This window comes from Pygocentrus nattereri, chromosome 20 (assembly GCF_015220715.1).
Source record: "Pygocentrus nattereri isolate fPygNat1 chromosome 20, fPygNat1.pri, whole genome shotgun sequence".
Taxonomy (NCBI): Eukaryota; Metazoa; Chordata; class Actinopteri; order Characiformes; family Serrasalmidae; genus Pygocentrus; species Pygocentrus nattereri.
This window is the reverse complement of record NC_051230.1, coordinates 21577716-21603867: the sequence shown is the minus strand read 5'-3', so window position 1 is coordinate 21603867 and position 26152 is coordinate 21577716. Positions and strand designations below refer to the sequence as shown.

Sequence of the window (26152 nt, the reverse complement as noted above, 5' to 3'; positions counted from 1 at the left end):
AATTTAATTTTAAACCCTTATAATAAAAGAAGCTACTACTGAAAGTTGACAGATTTTTCCGCAAATCTGGGCTATAAACTATAAACAGATGGCGTCTCTTCAGTGATTTACTCTGTAAAAATTATTTTTATAAAATAATACAAAGAGCATCTAAGATTTTTGGTTTTCAGCAGACAATTGTAAGCATATTACAATATGTGTAGATCATAAAACACATTTTCTGTTTATTTTAAGGGGAGCTTTTAAAAAAATGGATTTATTTAATGTAGTTACTGAATAATTTGCCCTAAGATTTGGTCAGATAAATTCAGATTGACAAACCAAAATATACCCCGGAGAATAAGAGGTTAAAGTCAACCTGAAAGCAACTTCAAGTTGTTTATTTATCTCTCTAGTCATGAATCGTATCATTTAAAAGACAAAACTCTTAGTCCTGTAATCCATCAGAGTGTGGTGACTTCTGCCTGCCTCTAAAATGTCTTCTGATTTTTTTCAATATGTCAACGTGAGCATGGAAAAATAATGTTAACTAATATCATATTTCACCTAACCATCCCACCAACCCCCCTGTCAAGAGAAAATGTGTCCCTAGCTCAGAGACCCTTCCTAAATCTGTATTTCGCTTAGGAATACTGCACAAATTGAAAAGAAATTACATCATGATTTCAAATTCACATTTATTTTATGGGTAATTCAGGTTGCTACTGATAATAGTTGCAAGAATCTATTTCTTTTAGTATGAGCTTGTAAAGTTAATTAAACAAAGTTTTTTATTTTCATCACCACCATCCAGTGAGAGCAATAGTGGCTGCATGTTCCAACCAGTGAGTATATGTTATATATATCATACAATGTCCTCCCATTTCGATAAGCACTCCTGCCTTGTGTCTACACTCTTTGTCTATTTTATCAGCTTCATTTAGGTACACTTTGTAGTTTGTAGAAATGGTCAGGGCCCCCATAAGTCCACAGAGCAGGTAATATTTGGGTGGTGAATCAATCTCTGCACTGCAGTGACACTTACTTAGTGTGTCTTGTGCTGGTACGAGTGAATCGGACCAGCAGAGCTGTTGGAGTTTTTAAACACTGTATCCACTCACTGTCCACTGTTACACACACATATTTTGTTGGTCTATCCTGTAGATGTGAAGTCAGAGACAATAGATCAACTGTTGCTTTGCAGTTTGTGTTGGACGTCCTCTAGCCTAGTCCTTCATCATTTGTCACAGGATGCTGCCCACAGGACGCTGTTGGCTGGATGTTTTTGGTTGATGGACCTTTCTAAGTCCAGCAGTGACACTGAGCTGTTTAAAAATACTCCAGCAGCACTGCTGCATCTGATCCACTCGCACCTGCACAGCACACACTAACACACCACCATCACGTCAGTGTCATTGCACTGCTGAGAATGATCCAACATCCAAATAATACCTCTGTGGTGGTCTCTGACCATTGTAGAGCAGGTTAAAGGGAGCTAACAGATTATGCATAAAAACATGAATTACAGTCTGTAACTGTAGAACCACATATTGCTCCTATATGATAAGTGGACTTAAGCTATTGTAGCCTCTTGCTCTTATACCTCTACATTACATCATGTTTCAGGGAGAAGTGGATGTTTCCACCTTGCCATTGGTTTTTGTTAGTTTGCTGCTCATTGATTTATCCATAGTTCTCTCAGCATAGCCTGCTGTACAAGCCATTTAAAAGATGTATTTGGACGAGAGGGCTACAAATGGAGATGCAGTCATAGCAACATGTAGCACAAGTGGCTAGGCTTCAGCCTGCACTTCTAATGATGATCATAGGTCTTACAAGGAAAACATCATTAAATAATGAGTGCTGTTACTAATCTATCACTTGAATGTGTTATTAATGCGTTTAATAGCCTTAAATCCTATTCAGACAGGGTTAGTTTCGCATGAGGAGGTGGTGCAATGCCAATGCAGCCAATAGATGTCTATAATGTTTATTTAGTTTTGTTTATGTTTGTTAAGAAATCTTGGTATAAATGACGGAGATGGGAGTGGCTGCTGGATTTGCGCACTGCCTTCACTCTAGAAACAAGTGGGAAAAAATGTTAAAACATTTAATTTAGCCTTTATTTCGTTTACCCTAACAAGTTGTCTTAAGTGAATTGGCTGTGCTTCTAGTGTTGCCATTAGCTTGGGAATTCACAGTCAACTTTACTGCTCAAAACCAAACAGTGTTTCTGTAATTTTTACATGTTCTGAATTGCACATGTGCGATAGGACAGTAACATTACATAACTGCTTGATTTTAGCCACAAGGAACACAAATAAACACGTTTCTCCAAGACCCTCCATACTTTAGTATTTGTGCATTTGGATGGGACTAAAATTACTGAGAATGCCAGTGAAAATTTGTGTACAGCCTCCTCATGTAAAACGAATCCCATCCAAATCAGGCTTCAGTTATCAATAATATGACATGGTCAAAGAGTGACGTCATGTATTATAATGAAAATAAATTGTTTTTATGGATTAATCCTGATTAATTTGATTAATCAAAACGCATACAGAAACCCTCATCTGTAACTGTGATTGGTCAAGACTCACAGTCTAGGTGTTGCGATTGGTTAGAGGCTTCATTCGCATTCTTAACCTCTATGATGTCAGTATTGCAAAGGAAATTATTGTGATAATGATAAACAAACAATATATTGTGCAGCCCTACCTGCAAGGTGTAAAATCACCTTTTAGTTTCACCAACTGAGTCTCGATGGAGACTTTCTGTCCCCCTGCGCTCGCACCCAGATGGTATGTCCTGGCGTGACAGAGGCCACCCCTCCCATGATCCACCCGCGTGGTACAGCTGGTGTCAGGGGGGGATCAGCTGTGCCAGTCCCGGCAGGCTGCTCCGTTCTCTGGCACACGGCTTTCCTGGCAGTAAAGGCTTGACTCTCCACTCATTCGCATCATGGCTTGTAAATGCTGAGCTCTTTGGCGTCCCCGGAGTTGTACTGTGCAAATTGAGGACCGTTATATCATCTTTGCTTCTGAATTGCTGTTGCGTCGATATCACCAAGGGATGCTTGCGGAGCACCGGGAGAGCAGTAGGTATGGAAAACACATTTGACCAGCTTGTCTCCATGGTGACATGATGGTTTGTTTACACCTCCGGAGCCTTTTTTTCTTGTGGTTTTATTTGCCGTGATGCTGGTTCTCAAAATAGCTCATGTGGCTGACATCACTTAGCTGGGTGCTGTGTTGGAGCACATAGAAGATTCTGACTTTAACTCATATTAATGTTCTATCAGTTGGATTGTGACAGATGGTTGAAGCCAGTTTGACGTACAGCAAGATGAGCAATGAAAAAACTACAATATAATCATGGTGCCTTTTTTGGGGGTGGACTAGATTGACTACTTGAGCAAGACAGGATGATGCTGTAGGCTTTGCTTACATGGCTTCCATAGACCTGTCATTAAGATGGCTTGCTATAATGAAAACAAGTTCCTTGCTCAAGCTCTGTAAACCATTTTGGACGACGCACTGGATGTAATTTATTTTCTTGTTTAGCACAGTGTTAGCTTGCTACTATATTTTTGCTTGTCTTACGCAGATTAGGGTGCATTCAGTGGTGAGAGTTTTGAGTGTTTATTTTTGGGGTAGTTGTGCTGATTATCTCTGCTGGTGTTACATAACCATCATATTATAATCCATCCATTGAACCTTGTATGGTGTGAGAACTATAAACTACGTGAAAACGTGTGTACATGGGCGATGGTTGTTTTGGAGTAGAGATGAATGATATAATTTATCCTTATTATGCTTTTCTGAGCATATTGTGGATATCACCAGTACTCGAACACTGACCACCTGCATGTTTCATTACAGAAAGAGCAAAATAAGTCCTGTTTAATTGGATGTAGTTCAGTATAGTATGTCATACACTGAGTAATCTGATAACTCAATATCTCAATAATCTGATAACTGGAAAATTTTGTCAGTAATCAGATCAACACGTTCACATGCACTTGAGTAAACAGATATTGGGAAACTCTGGGCCCGCATGACTCGGGCAGTAATCTGATTTCTGTATTTCAGTCAGCCAGTAGACTCACAGAAGAAGACATGATGTAAATATAACATAAAATTCAAACTTCATGCCGTGCCTTTTTTAAAACATTCCAACACTTCCGTGGAAAAAATTAACTCATATCATCTAGAAGATGAAGAATATTAAAATCCTTTATTTTGTATTTCGATTGAGTGCCGCTCCAACAGTGTTTTGTTGCCATCTTGCGACATCCACCCGTCTGTTCTCGCACATGCGTAGACTGAGAAATCTGATAGAAATTGGAGTAATAGTATACATGCACTGAGAAATCTGATTACTGAGCTGAAATCCAGCTCTCTTTATCGGATTCCTAAATCGGATTTCTAGATCTGAGTATGATGTTTACATGACCATTTGAATAATCGGATAACTGCAGAAATCCGATTATGATCGGATTATTGAATGCATGTATACGGACTCAATGAATACAAATCACTGTGATTTTTCTTAACAGTTTTTAAATGTGGCACTACTGGTGCTCTTTTGTCTGTTTTTATTATATTATTAAACTTCAGGAAAAATGAAATATTGTGATTTAAGTAATGTGAGGATTTAAGTGTGTGTTGAAAATTTGAATTTGACGCTGTATTGCCAGCACACCCCTCAGTCTCTTCAGAGGGTCTCTAGTTTTAAGCATCTTTTGTCAATTTGCATCACTGCTAATGATTAGAAGTTGATATCTGAGTGTATCTAGTCAGATTAAAGAGGGCAGGGAATGGACATGGCTTGCACTACTCTGTATCTGTGTAGGGTATAACTAGAGCTCTGTAATCATTTTTAGCATTTCAGTTTTTGCAAATAGAATTGAATCTTGACCTCAAAACCTTTCCATGTTTACTGTATCCAAAAAAAGTATCAAATTTAGATTTTTTTTGTGTTTTGACATCCCTATTTGTGATGCATGCAGTGTTTTCCACAAGTGTGGAATAAACCTTTGGAGCAATGAGGATGGATTTTAATATATACAGATATCCAGACTCATGTCAGTATTATTTTTATTTAATTAGGTGTTCAAATAAGTTATAAATGGTTATAAATTAATTATGTATTGTCTTGTGTTTTTTAAAGTTAGTTTTAAAGTTAGGACACAGCTTTGAAACACAGAAATGTTGAAACACAAGCAGTTGTTATTGTGTCTAATGACGGGAATTTTTAAATGGGACAACATATACTTGGGTGGATGTGCGCTCTGGAGGGCCACCCAAGTTTAGTCTGTGTGTGGGGAAACACTGGCTTGTAATTGTGAAAATGTCATGAACTATTGTAATCTTCTGTTTTATATTGCCCACCACTGTTTTGGAGCAATTATTTTTTTGCCTTGAATGACTCAACCAAAATGCTTAAATACAGACCAACATTTGCAGCTTCAATGAGAAAATACTGGGCCTAATAATTTTACAGCAGGCATGCTGTCAGTAATCTACAAAGTGCTTCTTTGGTTATGGTGAATATAAGGAATTTCACTGTTTCAGGTAATCAAATATTCAGGTTGACTTCTTGGCAACACTGGCTTCTTTTTGTTCTGACTTTTTTGGTAGCTCTGGGCCTCCAGCCATTTGGACACGATGAGTCTTCGTTTTCTCCCCCTGTCAAACATTACCATGAAGGAGAGGTGATGCTTCTACGATTACGTCACACAGAACTCATGGGCTTTTGTAAGTCTCTAAGGAGGATGTTTCTTTCTTCTTCTTTTTTTTTCTCTCCTCCTTCATAAAGCACTCGCAGCCCACTCTGCGTTCTCAGACAGTCATTGGAGCTGGCAGCGCTCTAAGAGAATACCAAGAAAGACTGAAGGGTGAAAAGCTTAGCCACAATTTACTGGAGTTAACATTCAGCAGCCTCACTCTCGAAAGGCTCGCACTGAATGTGACCAATTGAAACCTCAGCATTGAGAAATCATAAACGAGTTCCTCTCTTTATTGCCATTTTCTTTTTACCACGCTGCTGCATTGTCATTGAAGTGAGAGTTCATTGTCTGTTGAAGAATACTGTTTAGAACATGTTTTGATCCTTTTCTGTCACAGACAGTGTTTCCTTTGTCTTTCTAGTTTTTAAACACCACCTCAGTTAGGAGACTGTCACAATTAGACTGTTAAAAGAAGTAAACAGATGGTGGGAAAGTTGTTAAATATTATTCTTATGTCATTGAATGAGTGGTAACTTTTTTCCCATGTAATTGGCAGGATTTAGAAAGGTAAAGGTGCAGGACAAAGGGAGGCAAAACTGAACAAAGATTAGAAATGGATGCTAGCTCTGTTGAAAGGTGATGCAAAGCTATTCTATCTGCAACAAAATATGATCTCGACAATTAATTTGTGCAGTTATATAAAAATAGCTTTTGCTATGCCTTCGAAGCCCCAATTAAACAGCATGTTTTGGTGATTTGGTTCTCTTTTGAAGCTGCCAAAAATTGCTGTTAGTCCTTTTCGACAATTAAAAAAAAAAATAATTAGCGATTGAGCTTTATTGTGGTCCAGATCCATCCAGGAGTTGATTTTGGTTTTCATGGTGATGGTGAGCAATATGACAATATTTCATTAATATTGTAATAAATGTATAATAAACATGCCTTTCTGAGAATATTATGGGTGTAGTCAGGGCTTAAAGAGCTATCAACACTCACTAACTGCATATTTAATTAAAAAGGGAGCATAATAGGCTCATAATAACTTACTAGAAAATCTCATTAAGTATTGTGACATGACGCTTTTGCCATATTGCCCACCCCTACATGGTAGGCCTCATTTAATGGATAGTCTGTTGCCAGAGTGGCCAAACCTTTTGTCTTGGTGGGCCCATGTCTAATGTTTGAGATGGACCAAATGTCAAAAAGACAAAACAGCATGCAAATAAAGAAAGTAGAAAGGTAGGTAGGTAGTTTTTAAAATTGTTTTATAATGTATCTTATGTCGCCAAAATAAGAATTAGAGAATTAAGAATAAGTTATATATAAAATATAAAGCAGTGTTTTTTTCTCTTGTTTGGTGAGGGGTGGGGTTAGAGGAGCTTTCTGGTTTTTAAAATCAGACATTGTTATGGTCTAACTTTGGCCAGCCCCGCATTGTAGACTTAAGACTAGATTGAGTGGGAAGTTTTTCTTTGGGCAGGAATTAGGATTTTTTTGTAAAGCCTTGTTGTTGCTTAATGCTGCTGTGTATGTGTTTATATACAAATGTTTGCATTGTGTTTTTTATTATACTTGTTGCTTTTTTGGGGGAAAATATCTAATTTCATCTAAATATCTAATCTCACAGTTCACACGCTTTGTGTTATTAGGCTTAATTTCTCTGCTTAAAATGAACTGAGACAGTGTTGAATAATGTAAGCTTCTCTGCTTTATATGTTGCCCATTATATACTAACACATTACCACAGTATATTACTGTGTTATCACAGTGACTTCTAATGTCAGTTTGACATTTGATGTAAATGTGCTGATGTTTGGGTGACTGTTGATTTGGGTTGCTGGAATTGCAGCCTGGAGATCTAAAAGGTTTTCAGGTATCTCTGCTGACACATTTCTTAATAACTGTTGGAACACCACCCAAGAACTCATGAGTCTGGATAGAATAAGGGTATTTTTAGTCAGTTGGATCTGGTCATTGTTGGTTTTGCTGATGTCATGTCTGTAGCCTTTAAGTGTTGCTTACTTTTGCTGTGTCTCTGACGGCTCTAGTTGAGGAATCCATTTCAGCCCCAGATGTTCCTGTGGCATGGCTGCAGTGCTTTCATTTTGCAGCTCTATACCAGCAGGCTCAGCAAATGTATGTCAGATGTGTGCCCTACTTTAGCCATATACACTGAGCCGCCTTACCAGATGATGTAAAGCCCAGTGTTGTAAGAGCCTTATTGTTCTGCCCAAAAGAGAGCTGCGCTTGTCTTGCTGTGGTTTGGGTTTGATTGATGACCTCATTGTTGAGAACAGAGCAAAGTGCTTGTCTCACTCGCGCAGAGAAGGAAAATGATATTTGTGTACAGGGATCAGCTGATGTAGCTGGAGAAGCTTGGTAGACATGGCGAGATACCAAGAAGTAACTGTTTTCTTCATGTTAGACTTTGTAACTCTGTGTAGCTCCACATTTGGCCTAGACCAAACAAGCAGCTCAGAAATGTTTGCCTCAGGCTTCTAGCGTAATAATGGATCCTTAGGCTTTCAACTTCCTGATTCTTTTCGTGAATTCAGTGAAATAATAAAGAATCCTGCTATGATGGAGTGTTTGTTACAGTCCATGTCGTGAAGATGGTGAAAATATTGAGGCAAACATTTCAGTAAAGCGTTGATTTGCTTTACGGTTTTGATGAAGGACAGGAGTCAGTTGAATATTAATCTGATATAATATCTATATATATAATGTTGATATTTGGTTGTCGTTCAGGAAAGATGATATTAAAGTTGATGCTTTGCCTTTTTAATATGACATTCCTCTGCAAAGTTTGCTTGTATAAAAAAATAGAAAAAAAATTCCACATTGAAAACATTTGCAGTATCCCTAAAGTATCTTCACCACGTACATAATTTTTGTTCTGCTGTTTGTCCTCAAAGATACTTTCAAGGCTTTTTTTTGGCCCTGATGTTGTTGTCCAAGGTAGCTGATTATCATTTCATTGGCTTACACTTGCCTTTAAATCATGTAAAATGACAGTTTTCAGATAGTTTATGGAAGTCTGAAGGGGTCAGATGATTTGAGCATAACTTTGCTCACTTCCTGAAGGGTGTTGCCTGACAGAAAAGCCTGTTCAAGGACAGTGGACGCCAGAAAATTCTGACAGCAGGAAGGAAAGCTGTCGCATGATGTATCCATCAGTCTTTTGTGGACACATTCATGGTGATGTTAATTCAGCTAGTGTAGAATAAGGTTTCATGTAATGATAGGCAGAATAAAAGCCATTCTGTTGCTGTTTAATTAGTTTATATTCATGAAACGTTTGAGCATCAATTAGAACTTCTACTGCTAGCTGTTCCGCCACTGTCAAAACTAGGGCTGTCCCACATCGATCTAATGGCTAGATTGCTGACTATTCCACATTTTGCACCACTAAGGAATGTTTTTAGCAGGATAAATGTAAGTCTAGTGGTCTAAATGTATGCAGTGTAGAACTATTAAAAAAAATGTAAATAGTACAGCAGGCACTTGTAATATCTATGGTGCTAGTGTTATGACTGTTTAGAAATACGCAACTAACATCAGACCACATGATGTTATTTTTTTCCAGTTTTAGATGAGATTTGTTATAGGATTGGGTCATATATATATATATTATATATGTAAAATATATATAATTTTACGATTTAACAGGATTGTAAAATATGACAGTTTTGCCTTGTGAATTTGTAAGTGTAATGTGTTCTGCTTTCCTTCTAGGAAACATGAGTGCCATAACATGAATACATTGCCAAGTAGAGATTGAAAAGGCAGAGTTGGCTTTGTTTTTGGTTTTTGTCTTATCATCTATTTATCGCCTACTCTTGCTGATGTTGGCGAGGTCCAGAAACAGTGAACAGGTATTCCCCGGACAGACATGTTGGCCCCTTGTCCAATGAGGGGAATTGACCTTGTGTGGAAGTCAGCAGCATCCAACATTGAACCAAATAGCTCTAGTATTAGTTCATTAGCTCATGGAGCAGTCTTTAAGCCTGCATGTATTTTAGCTGAAATTTGTTTATATGTTTTCTGATTTTTATGGATAACTAACAATCGCTTAATTAACTCTTATGGATACCGATCACTATTATTTATAATGCACATCCCTATTTGAAATCATAGTGTGTTCATGACGTTATTAAATACTTATTTCACATAAGTAATTTGGAGTGATTCATGATGTGTACACTAAAAATGAAGTGATTTCACAGCAGGATTAATTAACAGACTAGTGCATCTTAGCTAAATTGGAAAGCTTTTACTAACGTGTACATGTTGTACACTGTGGAGCAAAAAAAAAAAAAAAAGCAAAAATCAGATCAATACTGCTGATACTCTGACCAAGTTAGGGGGGAAAATGTTAAACCCTGGATCAGGACATGCCTAGTTCAGTTTAAAATTTTCATATTAACTCTTCACTGCTATGTGTACATCTAAAAATGTGAGATTATCAGGCCAGTTGCTGTGATTATTTACACTGTACCCTGTGGCAATGCTGACTTACAGTGTGATGAATAGGAGATAAATGAATAAATGCTTTTTAAAGTTAAAGATTACCACATTCATGTTTCCTGTGTCTTTATTAGTACTGGTGAGGGTCTTTTATACAGAATTTTTATTATATTGTGGTGACTTAGTCTAGTAACATTACATACAAAAGCAAACACAGATTTATTTATCCTATCGTCATAGGGCATTTGGCCAAAAATATTCAACAATGTATCAGGCTTGCTTTTTGCCACTTGGGTGAGTTTCATTACTCATTCATGTCATGCTAGGGTAACAAGCAGTTCACACTTTTCCCAAGTAACAAGGACCCCTAAAGTGCTGAAGTCACAAGGAAACCAAATTAAGAGGCCTAGGTGAAGGGGTTTGTGTGGAAGTGGGCTTTTGTGAAAAGGAACCCAGACATTTTTTATCTAAGTATAAAATAATACAAAAATAATTCTTCATTTAAATATTTTAATGTAGAGACTTGATAAAGCATAAACCTTGCTTTTGTGATTATGCCTGACTATGTAGAGGCTTAATATTTAGCTTTGTCTTCTTGACTCTTTGAGCAAGAGTCAAATGTGTGAGCTAAAATGCTAAAAAAAAAACTTTTTCCTTGATTATTCATTAGGATCATTAGTTCAGTATTAACTGAACTCCATGCTTTTACTTCAAGGAAAAAACAACATAATGCATACACTTCAAAAATGTCCCACAATATAGCATTGGTGGGACAGTTGTTTATCCTCCCCACAGAGGAGGGTGTCTTGTGTTAAATGGCCGAAACACCTAAAGATACTGGGGTACACAACTGATGATGTGTCGCGTAGAGTAACATCACTGAATGGTCCAAGCAAGGTCTCAACTGGAAACTGAACTACTTGGGATTGAAACATTTGCGTAACTCTAATACTTCTGGTGTAAACCAGTGACTGCTGCGAAAGAGCAGCTGACAACCTGGGAAAGACCTGGTGACTGCCTGGAGAGTCTGCTGACAGTTGGAAATAGACCCCAGTGGGGCTGGCATGGGTTAGCTCCCCATGCTGGCAGGATACAGCACCATGCAGTAGCTTGGATCCACCTGCAATGGCTACGAAAACTTCAAAAAGAAGAATACCCTCTGAGTCTGTGTGAGCGAGGGCGAAAGATGACTCCCTGATGGACCTCACGGCAACAGACAATGGAATGGAAAGGACAATGAGAAATGTGGTCAGTTCAACAGTTGACAAGAGAGTGCCTGTGCCAGAACTCACACTCCAGAGCTGCATTTGTGGCTGGAAAAAGGTTACAACCTCCAAAGGTTTGAAAATCCACCAGGGTCAGAAAAAGTGCCTGAAGGAACCTAGCGAGGGGCCTCGCATTGACCAATACTTCCTTAGGAGTGGGGAAAATAAGTCAAGTGGCAGGATAAGCACCATAGTCCACAGGGTACCAAAACCCTAACCGAAACACCTTCATGCACTAACATGCCATCAGTTCCGAGCCCAAAACCCATCCAGCCACAACCAGCAGTGGAGCGAAAGATGGAGGGATTGGCAACGCTGAGGAGGGCCGAACATCTGAGGACACAATGCAGAAAAAAGGAGCGAGCAAGAGTTTCCTTCTACAAGAACCCATTCAAGTTCACCAAAAGCCTCTTCGTACAAGAGAAATCTGGTACTTTGAAGGCCCCCTTGAAGGACATAGAGTTCCTGAAGAACACCTACTCTGAGGCTGACACACCATCCAACCAAAGGCATGAGCCTGTAACCATTCCAGCAGACATGCCACCACTTCATCCACCCATGCATGAAATGGACACAAGCACCCCAACATGGAATGAGGTTGTCAACATAGTAAAGCGGGCAAGGACAGCTTCAGCTCCGGGGCCCAATGGCATCCCATACAGGTTGTATAAGAACACGCCTGGTGTCTTGAATCTCTGGCACCAAATGAAGCTGGCATGGAAAAAGGAGATCATACCAAGGGCGTGGAGAAGAGCTGGAGGAATATTCATTCCAAAGGAAAAAAAAACTCATCTACCATCAACCAGTTTAGACAGATAAGTCTTCTGAATTTTGAAGGGAAAATTTTCTTCAGCTTTGTGGCCCAAAGACTGTCTACATTCCTGCTGAAAAATTAGTTTGTTGACACCTCAATACAAAAGGCTGGTGTTGGTGGTTTCTCTGGATGTCTCGAACACGCAAGCGTCATCTGACACCAACTACAGTCCTCCAAGAGGGAAAAGAAGGATGTGCATGTGGTATTTCTGGACTTGGCCAATGCCTTTGAATCAGTGCCTCATAGAATTCTGTGGACAGCCTTTGCCTTCTTTCAAGTCCCTGACAACATCATGAACCTCGTCCAGGCCTACTTCCGCCAATTCTGTATGACAATGCATGAGAGCACTACAGCCTGGCAGCAGCTGGAACTCGGTATAATGGCAGGATGGACCATATCTCCTCTGGAATTCACCTTGGCTATGGAGTTGATAATAAGGGCTTCAGCATGGGTCGTTGGAGGGGAGCATGTGGATGGAGGCCTACATCTGCCCCCAATCAGGGCATACATGGATGACATGACCACCATAACATCTACGAAACCATGCACAAAACGACTGTTGGAAAAGCTTCAAAGTAACATATCTTGGGCCGGAATGAAGATCAAACCCTGCAAGTCAAGGAGCATCTCAGTCGTCAAAGGCCAAATCACCAATGACACTTTCACCATCAACGATGAGCCAATCCCTACAATCCTACAGAAACCAATTAAAAGTCTCGGACGCTGGTACAATGCCACCCTCAATGACATAGAACAAATAGAACTGCTCAGACAGGACACCATCAGCGGCCTGAAACAAATCAACAACACTGGCCTCCCAGGGAAACTAAAGCTGTGGTGCTTTCAGTTTGGGTTGCTGCCCCGCCTCATGTGGCCGATCACAATCTATGAGGTCACCTCATCACATATCAGCCGACTGGAAAGATTGGTGAATGCTCAAGTAAGGAGGTGGCTTGGGCTGCCAAGATGCATGAGCAGTGTAGGGCAGTATGTTGATGGTCCACTCTCCTTGCCAATATCAAGCTTGACAGAAGTGTACAAGTGTGCTAAGGCATGACTGGAGATGACCCTGTCTGAGTCTCAGGACCCTTTGGTACGCTGTGCTGCCCCAGCCTTGAGAACTGGTAAGAAGTGGACACCAAAGGCAGCAGTAGCAGATGCAAGGGCGGCTCTCAGACATCGAGAGTTGGCCATGTGCAACAGGGTAGGGGGGGGTTTGGCCTTGGAGTGATGGCTCCTACCTGGGGGAAAGATTCTCCAGCAGAGCGCCGTTGCATGGTGGTGGAGGAGATTCGAAGGCAAGAGGAAGCATCCAGGTGTGCCAGAGCAGTCAGTCAGCCGCAGCAAGGACAGTGGATGAGATGGATTGGAATTGCCAAAAAGAAAATCTCCTGGAGCGAGCTATGGAACATGGAGTCCAACAGGCTAAGCTTTATCGTAAAAGCCACTTATGACATTCTGCCTTCGCCAGCAAACTTACACCTGTGGCTTAGTGAGGACCCGGCATGTTCCTTGTGCTCAGCCCCAGCAGGCCTCAAGCACATTCTTGTGGGCTGCAAGACCTCCCTTTCTCAAGGCAGATACACCTGGCGCCACAATCAAGTGCTGCGTTGTCTGGCCTCAGCCATAGAAGAGAAAAGAACTGCCACAAATGCCGCTCCACTTAATGCGCATCAAGAAGTCCAAACCTCAATGGCCTTCATCTGGGAGAGTGAAAGACAACCAACCAGAGCCCCTCCCACTATTTCAAGCCTCATTGGTACTGCCAGGGACTGGCAATTGCGGGTCGACCTTGACAAGAGCCTAGTGTTTCCACCTAACATTACTGTGTCAAGCTTGCGCCCAGACCTGGTTTTGTGGTCCAACTCCTGTCGCCGTGTTTACATCATCAAGCTCACGGTGCCCTGGGAGGAAGCCATTGATGAGGCCTATGAAAGGAAAAGGTTGTGATACTCTGACCTTGCAGCCCAGGCAGAAGAGCGGGGATGGACAGTGCTGGTGTGTCTAATGGAGGTTGTAGGGGGCTTGTGGCTAACTCCACCATAAGGCTCCTGAAAGAAGTGGGCATCAGAGGGCAAGCTCAGAGGAGAACCATCAAAGAGCTTGCCACCACAGCTGAGAGAAGTAGTCACTGGCTGTGGCTTCGAAGAAAGGAAATGGCATGGGGGGGCAAAGTGACCACTCAGTTCCTATGCAACACACACCCAGGTCTGATCAGCCTGTGGTGGGCCTGCCACAGAGGAGGGTGTCTTGTGTTAAATGGCCGTAACACCTAAAGATACTGGGGTACACAACTGACGATGTGTCGCGTAGAGTAACATCACTGAGTGGTCCAAGCAAGGTCTCAACTGGAAACTGAACTACTTGGGATTGAAACATTGAGTCCTTTTGCGTAACTTTGTTGGTTGATAATTCATCAGTGAAGCACTTACATCCCTAGAATGTGCTGTGTGTTTCTGTATCACATATTTCAGTGTGCACGGTGGCGTGGTGGGTAGCACTGTCGCCTCACAGCGAGGAGGGCCTGGGTTCGATTCCCCGGCCGGGTGACCGGGGTCCTCTCTGTGTGGAGTTTGCATGTTCTCCCCGTGTCTGCGTGGGTTTCCTCCGGGTTCTCTGGTTTCCTCCGGGTTCTCCGGTTTCCTCCCACAGTCCAAAGACATGCAGTCAGGCCATTTGGGCATGCTAAATTACCCCTGGGTGTGAATGTGTGAGTGACTGTCTGTGTCTGTCTGTCTGCCCTGCGATGGACTGGCTACCTCTCCAGGGTGTATCCTGCCTTCCGCCCGAAGACTGCTGGGATAGGCTCCAGCACCCCCCGCGACCCTGACGGAGATGCGGCTTAGAAAATGGATGGATGGATGGATGGATGTTGCAGTGTGATTTGTATAATTCTGAAAAGTAGTGCACAGGAATCACAATACTATGATAGTTTCAAAGCATTAGGCAACACTGGTTAATCATTTTTTCAATGTTCTAAACTATCCATAGCTTTGCATACCTTTGGCTGTCTTAGAAAGCTTAGCCAACCTGAATGTCATCACATGAAGACAGGTAAAAGGATATCTGGTTAAATATTGGAATGTCTATCATCATTATGAGAAGAAAGCCACCAGGGCTTGTAGGCCTCCTGACTGCATGTTTTATAATATCGCGAGGAGCAAGCAATGTGCTCTGAGGAGTGGACTTCCTCCAGGAAAGAAAGCATTCCAAGCTGTGTGCTGGACTGTCAGGTTCTTTAACTGTCAGGAAACTCTTTAGAGAAAATTCAGACCTGACTTTGAAATCCCTCATTATAGCTTTCTGCCACAGCCTGATCAAGGATAAGCAAGCTCGTTGGACGTCTGTACAGATTTCAGATTCAGTCTTTTTAGCAATGTTCTTCAAAGTGTATGTGGTTTATTATGCACAGACATTCTTGCATTTATACAGTTATTGCCCATATCCAAAATTAAGTGATTTCACTGCAGGATATTAAAATAACTGGTAATGTATCATTAAAGGACTCCTTACCTACATTTTTCCTGTATTTTTAATTTTTTTTTCCATGTATGAACCGTCTGTTCGTTTTCCAACCTTTCTTAAACCTTTACACTTAAAAGGCCCGCTGTTACTGTGCCTTTAAGACTGATATACTGTAGGTAACCCTGACACAAACTGTGCAGTTTTGCACAAGTTAATTAGCTTACAAGCAGATATGAGTTTAAGACTTCAGTGAGTGATAGTCAACAAACGGATGAATTTAGAAACAGAATCTCAGTAAAACCCTGCAGTTGGTTAGTAAAGCTGACCATTTGAAGTTACTGGTTGAAAAGTTCTCTCATTCCTATAGCACGGTTGTATATAGTTGATTTTTCCTTAATAATATTTGCCCAGTGTCACATTGAGCTGTTGGTCAGACATTTATTTTCTAGATTTCACTTTTTTTAATGAGTATACCTCCTGTACCTTATAAACACACACTGCTGAAGCTTGCTGGAAGCCTGGTAGATTGGTTTTGCTAATATTTTGTCTGTTCTAGTTAATGAGTCACTGCAACTTCCTAACGAGTTTCTCTCAGTATAAAGAGTAAACCTATCTCTGTCTAAAATCTACTTTTTGTAAAGATATTTAGGTTCTGTACAATTACTCATTGAAATTGTGGAAAGTGTCTTATGGGTTTGAAGACGTAGAAGTGGTGCACGGCTTTTCCCTGCTTGGATTAATTATTAACAACAAAGAACCCATCGGTTAAGAAATACGACATAGATTGGGACTCAGTAGACCGACTCAAAAGTCTTTTGAGGGTAACTTAAAAGGCAAAGAAAAGAAACGATTAGGTTCTTGACCAAGTGAAGCCTCACCTCTCACTTAAATCCCAGATAAGTGAATTTCAGACACATAAAGAGGAACCAGTTGTAGAAGTAGAACAGTTGAATGTAAAAGAAGAGGACTGAGAATGGAAGGAGCCAGAAGACCCAAACAGACAGTCTGGAGAAACACTGTTCATATGGTTGTCAAGAGTTGGAATTAATTTGCCCTGTGCAAAAATATAGGTTGCAGTACATTCTGCCATGTCACATTTCAGAGGTTATAATGTCAAATAATTGTCTTTCTAAAATAACTGGCCTGGATTTGAAGTACAGCTGTATCTCGTTTTCCAGAAAATCTGCACTGGTTTGACCTCAGGGTTGCTTTACATCAGCAAAATTTTGCTTTTGGGTTGAATTGTTATTTGACATAAGGGCAGAGAAGTATATCCCACATACTTGGCTTTATTATAGAATGTTGACATCTTCTATGCTGCCTCCTTAAAATGACCTCAAACAATGCCTTGGCTTTAGTTCTGCATGTGTTTATGTCTCTGTGTCTGCAGAGAAGTGTTCTGTGCCAAAGGCTGGCCAGGGCAAAAAATAAACAGGCTGAATTTGATCTTTGACTTGCCCGCTGCAACTGGATGCCAGCATATCACATCATGTTACAAAGCAGACTTTCATATTCGCCAATCAATTTTACTGAGCCTCTCATTGTTTTGTTCCCCCTCCCTACTCTGCCTAGGGCTGGTTGATATGATGGCATGATATTGTCATCATGAGAGATACATCATCATTTTGCAACAGTATTGATTTTTTCTGATGGTGGACAGTGCGTTAATAAAGTTAATGAACCTCTTCTGCCTCTAGCCCATATGCTTCTATGAAACTCCCTTCCTTAAGACATACTACATGCATATCTTTTTACTTTAGCTTTTCTCTAGTTTTGTTTATCATATATTCGTACTTTATTTATATCTTGTTATACTTGTTACATTGTTACTTTATTTTTCAAGGTATTTATCTTTTAAGAATTCTTTAACATTTTATTTTCTGTCCTGTGTATTTTTACCTCCTCTTTTGTTTTTCTGCTCTTATGCTGGTTTTTATTTGCCTTTGAGCTGCATTTTGTTGTTTGAAATGTGTAAATAAAGTTGGTTCTTCCTTCCTGCCATAGCTTGATTTGAATGGACTCTTTCAGGTCCTTTTTTTTCATCTCCTAAAACTTCACCAAAAGGGGAACCTTACACAGGAAATGTTCTATTTATGTATTTTTATGCCCTTTGAACTACTCTTTGAAAAATATCTAAACATTTTTAGCAAGTTTTTGTTAGATTAGATATAGTTTAGATATAATTAGTTTTTTCTCCTGTTGCTTGCACTGCTGGTCCTCAAATTTCTTTTATTCGACCACACCTTCCTTTGTTAACCCCTCCGTCCTCCCCTCTCAGGGCTGGCTTCGGCCTGAAGAAGCCGCTCAAGATGAATATGGTGAAGCGGATCATGGGGAGGCCGCGGCAGGAGGAATGCAGCCCGCAGGACAATGCACTGGGCCTCATGCACCTGCGCCGCCTCTTCTCCGAGCTCTGCCACCCACCACGCCACATGACCCAGAAGGAGCAGGAGGAGAAGCTATACATGATGCTGCCTGTCTTCAACCGGGTGAGCAGAAAGTCTTTTGTTTAGTCTGTCATGCTGCTTTGTCAGTTTAGTCATAGAAAGTAACAGCGATGCTTTGTGGCAGTGATTGTAAGTGATGTCAAATGGAACAAGCATTTATAAATACTTATGTCTGCTTTTCTGTCATGCCGTATGAACAGCTCTTTAAAATAGGCCTTTTTTGTTAATTTAGTTTGAACAGCAGCACTTTAAAATGTGTTGCTTTTGATAGGCCTACCTACAGCCACCCACTCGGTTTATCACTGCATCAATTTTACATAAGTTGACGGTTTGACCTGTCACATTACATAATCACCAAATCACAATTATTTGAGATTATTGCAATTATATGAGCTGAGAGCTATCATTTTCCACAGGCATTAGAGTTCACAATAATAATATGCTGCCTCAAGCATAATGTAAATTGGCTGTGTTGGGTTAAGGTAAACAAATGTAAATCAAAGAAAGCAGGAAACTCATTCACTGAGACACTTCTGACTTTGTGCTGTAATGTTTACAGGGCAGCACTGAGTGATGTTTCTTTATTTGTTAGCTATGTACCTAGTTTTTAGTGCTTATAATTTGACTTTCATGAAGATGTAGCTTTGCTTAACTCTGCATATAATTGTATGCAACTGTTTTCATTTGTTTGAGTGTGTGCACAGTTTTGATTTGACAGTACACCATTGTTGGCTACTAAAGGATCATCTAGCAAGTCATCTGGCTAATCAGACAATTCTGGCCACTTTAGGGTTGTATTTTAGTAGCAACAAATGAAAAAAGACAATTAAATCATTAATCTCTGGGATCTGTGTTAACTTTTTTCCCCCAGCTTGCCTAGTTGGGTAAGCGACCTGAATGTTCACTTTTACAAACCAAATTTGTACTGTCCCGAACAATTATTTTTATTGTAGAGCATTATTTAAATATAAAATGGCACACAAGTGAATATATTTAGTTAAGATTATTTTTAAAGTAAGTGTGCATTTTCACAGTATAGTTTCACTTATTTTCTTTTTGCGTGCACAAGTCAGTGAAGATTATAACCTTTTCTTCAACAAGCCATGTTATTTTCAAAACTTGGGTCTTCAAAAAGCCACAATTCCAGATTGGAAAATAAAAACAGTGGTTAATTGGCTGTCATGGATGCTTTGAAGGATCTAAGACAAAAAGTGTAAACGTTAGCATTTGCATGCATAACGTAGCAAATACCTTATTTTTTCAGCCATGCCGGTACAGTAGTGGCTACTAAATTCCAGTCCACTGTTTTCTCTTCTAACCATGTGATGTGCTGTTGTGACTAGCTTGGTCAACTTGGAATCTGGTTCACTGGTCATCTGTCGTGTGTACGTGCCCAGTGGTCCAAACACGCTAGCGGCTTTTTCCTCTGCATGCAATACAAGAGACTTGTCGTGACAATCCAGTTTTCTAAACGTTATAACTCTGACAAAAAGGCACCATTTTTGTCTGAGTGAGTTTTTCATGAAGGAATGAAGCTGCTGACTCACTTTGCTTTGTATTCATGCTTTGCTAACTTTTCCTGCGTGCCTTGCTCTGACATTGTTTGTCAACAATTAATGCCATTGGTTTGTTGTGACTGGACATGCAAAAGAATGACAGTTTTACTTCTAAATACTCTTTTCTTCCCATTATACTCTTCTTTTGCCATCATCTGGTACAAGATAATCTTGGTTTCATATTGATTCAGAACTGAAGATTTTTTGGGGATTTTTTAAACAGTTTAATGTAGCCTCTCTGTTCTTGAGTGTTATCGGTGGTTTGCATCTTAAGGTAAACCCTCTGCATTTGCATTCATGAAGGCGTCTCTTGTAGGCTTTGACAATGATGCTAACCTCCTCTAGAATGTCCTTGACTTGACGAGATGTTGTGAGGAGATTTTTTTTCCACCATGAAAAGAATTCTGTGATCATCCACTGTAGTTGTCATCCATGGTTTTCCAGGCCTTTTGGTGTTGTTGCGCTTGCCAGTGCATTCTTTCTATCTAAGAATGTACCAGATTGTTGATTTGGTACATTTCTTCTTTCTTGCAGTAACTTATCTTTTCCTGTGTACCTGATGGCTAATTTTAGGTTGCACACTGTTGGCAGTAAGATGCAAAAAAATGCTCTTAACGCATTTCTAAATTACTTTAATTAGGGGCCAATTGCCTAGACATACATTAAGACTACTCTTGGACTAAATTGCAGTGAATCACCCCTGAAATATTTTTAGTCTAGACTTGGGCTTTATCTGGGCCTGTGGATGTGGTGCTATGATTATTTCTATATTATTTCCAGTAGATGATATAGACAAAGTTAAGCCTGTATTGGACAATTTCCTACATACTGTGTTTGTGATATATATTGGGAAATACACCAGTGAACTCTTTGTATTTCTGTGTCACATGGTCAAAATAGGGAAGCCAAAAAGTGATTTGTCAGACCACGGAAGTGCTTGTGATTGGCTATGATCTTGCAAGATGCTCAATGGGACCATGTGAGACCCGGTCAGCATTCTGACACAGCAGAAATTTCTGTGATTTATTAGAGCACTTGTACTGCTCTTTTTCTATATCATAGGCCGGTATTGTGATGGTGATTAACATGTTGTGCATTGCTGCTGCGAATGTGCTGTATTGATTTATCACTTCAAATTCCATCCAAGTAATAAATGTTACTGTATATGAATATGGAATATAGAATTTGCATGGTGCTCTAATGTAGGAATTGTAAAGGCTGAGAGGATCGACCACCTCCTATGTCTGGTACTTGATCCGAGAAGCTTAATCAGTCATTATGAAATCAAGAGTCTCTCAACATGGTCAAGTGTGCTGTGGTATTAATCAACTGGCACAGATTATACGGAAAGACTGTTAATGTCTTCAGTAACTGTTCATAATTGCATGAGTGAGGACCAGCCTCTTTCGCTCCATAAGGATTTGAAGAGTACTTGATGAGGTATAATGGAGCTGTCACAATAATAGAAGAAGCAGCAATTTGTATTCAAGTTTAATAGCAGTGTTTAAAATGCTGTATTATAAAACAGAGAGTTCTGGTCCAGAAATCTGATTGGTTGAGCCGCGATCGAGGTTGTTGCAAAGTATTGCGCACACCCATGACCACTTCACAGCGATTGTGGGGTGGGCGCGCAAAAGGTGCTAGTCGGAATTAGTGTTATCGTTGTGGTGATTGGCTGAACAAAAACTACATATTGAGATGAAGATGTACTGCATTAAATAGTTCTATATCATAATGCTTTCATTAAGTGACAAAGTTCATGAAATACCTGCTGTATACAGTGATGGGCGACTGAAACCACGGCCTCTCGTAATTTTATTGCCTTATCCTGACAGTTAGCGCTAGCATTTTAAAGTTCTCGTTTTCATATGGGCTCTATTTACAAAATCCAAGTCCAAACGATATTTTAAGTATGAGTGTGGTTGTCTTTTTCAATTTTAAGCTATATTTTAAGCTATAAACGACTTCTAACCTTAGTTTGCATCATGTTTGTAGGTTCTTTTTCTTGCTTTTGAGGGCAGCTTTATTGAAGTCTATAGCTGTGAATGGCTCATCTGTGTGCTTACTACAGAGGACACACGGCTCAACTGTCAGCTTACAAATGGCAGTTTAATAAAGTGATTTCAGGAGTTTACAGAAAGGTTAGATTTGGTTAGATAGGCATGCACAAACTGAATTATACCTGTTTGAGTATGTGTTTGACCTTCACATAGCATTTGTTAATTGCTAACGTGATGTAAGCCTTTGAAATACTGATATTGCAGAAGATTACAGTTTGCAAATGGGGCCTCAAACCAAGCACAGAGTTTTATAAATCTGTGAAGTAAACAGTCCCAGATGTGAATGTGTTTTTTTGATGCATCAGTGTTAGTGTAGTGGGAAGAATAAAATAAGCAAATCTATAACTATGTCAACAGGGCTGATTAATTTTATAATCGACAATAGAAATATGAATTTATAAATTCATCACCAAAATAAATAAATAAATAAATAAAAATTAAAAAATTAAATTAATAGAAAGCTAAATCTGCAATAAATCTGTTAGCAGTAGGTTATGTTTCTTGCTTGCATGATGCATTCAGTTATCCAATGTGTAGCTTTATGGGATCTTTATTGGGTTGACATTAACAACTTAAGCTAGTTAATTAAAGCACTTTACTGCTACCAGCAGAAGCAGAATATGTATTGAAACTCAAGTGTTTTCATTTTTGCTGCTTTGTCGTGCTGCACTGAAACTCTGTCTCTGCTTTGCCTATTATTTATTGCACAGTGATTTTTGTGTCTTCAAGTTCATCTTTCTTTTCCGCTGCCTGTGCCGCAAACAATTTATTTCTGCAAAGGAACAAAACATAACATTTTGCCCCCTCTGTTTACAGAGTGTATTGAAAAATTGTCAGAATTTACACACGTACAAACATTACAAGGCTTGTGACAGTTTTTTAAAGATGAATGTAGTTCTTGCAGTCCTAGTCTGATTATTGATTAAAATCACAATTACAATGTGTAGCAATAAAATAAAAAATCTATAATATATGCATCTACTAGTATATAGCATGTTTTTGTGTGTGTGTGTGTGTGTGTGTGTGTGTGTGTGTGTGTGTGTGTGTGTGTGTGCGCACTCACACATGCATGCAAATAACTGCCACTTTCTCTTTCTTTTTGGCAGGTGTTTGGGAATGCTCCCCCGAGCACAATGAATGAAAAGTTCTCAGACCTGCTGCAGTTCACCACTCAAGTGTCCAGACTAATGGTGACAGAGATCAGACGAAGAGCATCCAACAAATCTACAGGTAATACCGCTTGCAGTTTGATCATTGATGTTTTTCTTTGTTATCTTGATAACTGCGATTTATTTTAATTAGGGATGTTCTTTTTAAATGGAAGTTGGTGTGCATCGGGTGTTGTTTATGAGGCTGTCCCCCTCATATAGAACTATCACAATTTCATCATAATCATACAGTAGATGTCATGTTAAAGAAATATATTTCAGTTTTACCATGCTGATATTCGCTGTTGTGCTACATTTGACACTTTTTTTATTTATCTTGATGTGTATTTTTTAATATTATATAGGCAGTAATGCTTGACTGGTTTAAACGAGACAGAATTCTGTTGAGTAAATTGTGTTTACTTCATCTTACAGGGTGTATATATAGAGTTAACCCCACCTATGAGATAGACTATAACATTTGTACTTATGCTACTTTTGGTCACAGTCAGCAATTTTAACAAGGTTTGGCTTTTCATTTGTAGCAGAGATGTGTCGGTTGCTTGTATAAACTATTATTCATCTTGTTCAAATATTTACTTTAATTATTCAGCAAAAAACAAAACAATGGTGTGCTCCAATCTCCCATACTGATGTAAGAAAGTATTGCAATAATCATGTCATTTCAAATATCTTGAAAAATTTGTTCTAACTGTAGCATCGTGGCTGTATTTCAGTATTAATTGTTAATGCAGTGTAGTCATGTTGGCTCAGTTGGACAGTGAAATTACACTAGATCCAGATAATGAATGAGAAGTAAAGATGTGTAGACTCAAGACTTCTAGACCTGTTATTGTTACAGAACAAGAGTGTTTGGACTGAGTATTTTAGTTATTTGTTGTCTCTTAGAAACAGTTTGAGGGGTTGTCTTTTTGTCTTCTCTTCTTTTTTCTTTTGCTCTATGTTTCTTGGTGACAGGCTCTCTTGCCTCACTGCTCTGGCCAGATCTAATCCTGTTTACCATTTTCACTCTGTTTCTGCTTTGGAACCTCAAAGGAACTCACTCCACATACACTTGATTTGCTCCATGCTTGTTTTAATCTTGAAAGTATTTCTATATACCAAGGTATTCTGAGCAGCTTGTTTTAGCACAGGATGGATCGTCAGTGTTATGATCAGATCACCCCCACAACATATTCTGCCCACCTCAGCTTCAGCAGCTTAACTCATTTACTGGGCTGTTTCATGGGTAATGTATGGGGGCCAAGCACCAAATGAACAGGTTTTTGTTTTTAAGGGCCTACTTTTTTTCAGTTTTTTTTTTTTCATCAAAAAGAGTCATACGCTTTTATAACAAATTTCAAACCTCTCTTTAACCATTAGAATTAAACAGGCTATTTTTATTACTATGTTTTTAAGGCTGATAAATTATCACTGTTGGAAATCTCATTTCTTGAAAATGGTAACATTTATTAGAAAGAAAAAAAACATTATCAACTTTGAATGGAAGTTAATTTCAAATGACTTTTTCCAAGTAATTTTGGACCATTTTTGTTAGTCCATTCATCATGAAACACACTGTTAAGGGCAACTGGAGTTGCCATGTGTTAGGTATTGTTGACAAAAGCAGTCTGGGCTGAAACTCTCCTTGTTACTACAACATTAATTGACAGAGATGTAAAGATGATGTGGGCTGAAAAATCGTATGTATGTAAATGCATTGTTTTTTTGTGACAATAAAAAAAAAAAGCCTCTTTACATCTTATTTTCCAGCCATGGACCACATGAGTTAACAGTATGTTTTGAAAATGAACAGTGTTCCAAAAGTGTATCAAGCTCTTCTGTTTAAAAAAACGTGAGAAAATTCAAAAATATAGCTCTTTGTGTGTGTGTGTGTTTTTTTTTTTTTTTTTTTTTTTCCCCCATCATGGTCATTGCTCAAAAACAGATATTTTTAAATGTTACTTGGCCTTGGTTGCTTGGTGCATTTTTCTTTTATTCTAAATTGCATGTCTTCTGTTGGGACAGATATTGTTCCAAAGCTAGTGTTTGGTGCTAGTGTTTGGATGGAGGAGTGAAGGCTCTTGCATGTCATTGTCTCTAATTGACTCACTATCCTCCCCCAGATGAGCCCAGTCATAAGCAGGGCAGTGTGTGAAAATGAATTCGATCCACATGAACAGACTGATCCACACTCTGATAACATCTCTCGCTCTCTCTTTCTCTCTCTCTCTCTCTCTCCCTCTCTCCCTCTCTCCCTCTCTCCCTCTCTCCCTCTCTCCCTCTCTCGCGCTCTCTCTCTCTCTCTCTCTCTCTCTCTCTCGCGCTCTCTCTCGCTCTCTCTCTCTCTCTCTCTCTCTCTCTCTCTCTCTCTCTCTCTCTCTCTCTCTCGCGCTCTCTCTCGCTCTCTCTCTCTCGCTCTCTCGCTCTCTCTCTCGCTCTCTGTCTCTGTCTCTTGCTCTCGGTTTCCTTCGACAGAGGCAGCCAGCAGAGCCATTGTGCAGTTTTTGGAGGTGAATCAGAGCGAGGAGGCGAGTCGTGGCTGGATGCTCCTGACCACCATCAACCTGCTGGCCTCTTCTGGACAGGTCTGCGGCCTTGAAGTCTGTGAAATCTGGTTAACTGATGTCACAACCCATAAAGCAATACAAAATGCATAACAGATTATATAAGTATGCACACTGAAAAGACTGTTAACTCTTATTTGGTTTATTAATTTGAATAGTGTTTACCAATGTAAGAAAAAAAACTAATGATCCTCAGCAGGCAGCGTTTTCTACAAGCATTAGATCTGGACTTGACTTGGAGTCTTGCTGCTTCAGAATACTGAGTAGGCAGCATTTATGTTTCAAATACAGACATAGTTGTTGTTGATAAAGTTTTTGTTGTTAGTACTCCCTTCTGTTGTAGTTGTAGTACAATAGAAAAATTGTTTATTGACCAAGTGGCTGGTAAAATTTGGATGGACACTGCAGGAATGGAGGTTAAAACATTCATTTTTACCCCCAGCACATTAAGTTTTGGGGTACTTTGTTCTTTATATATTTATATACAAATGTATGCAGTCTTGGTTTCTCTTAAGTAATGCCAGTACTGCTACACTGTTAGTGAGACACCCAGGGTAATTTTATAGCACTGTAATTTGAACATCAGCTTACTGGCTGTGCTTTCTTTGCATTTCATATCTGCACGCTTTGCATTTGCCTTCTTTGATGTACAA

The 26152-nt window shown here is 39.5% G+C and overlaps 1 protein-coding gene across 6 annotated transcripts in view; it reads left to right on the top strand.

Moving 5' to 3' along the window:
- The window catches only part of wdfy3 (WD repeat and FYVE domain containing 3), a 131121-nt gene that overhangs the window by 3900 nt on the left and 101069 nt on the right, over window positions 1–26152 (top strand). For 3 of the 6 annotated variants that reach the window (XM_037531399.1, XM_037531397.1, XM_037531396.1), the window contains exons 1-4: window positions 2863–3080; window positions 18000–18210; window positions 22891–23014; window positions 25411–25520. In XM_037531399.1, coding sequence (XP_037387296.1) covers window positions 3052–3080; window positions 18000–18210; window positions 22891–23014; window positions 25411–25520 — 474 coding nt within the window. In that variant the 5' untranslated portion in view covers window positions 2863–3051. Of the gene's footprint in view, window positions 1–2861; window positions 3081–17999; window positions 18211–22890; window positions 23015–25410; window positions 25521–26152 lie in introns of those variants that run through there. The other 3 variants (XM_037531395.1, XM_037531400.1, XM_037531398.1) reach the window with 2 other exon arrangements.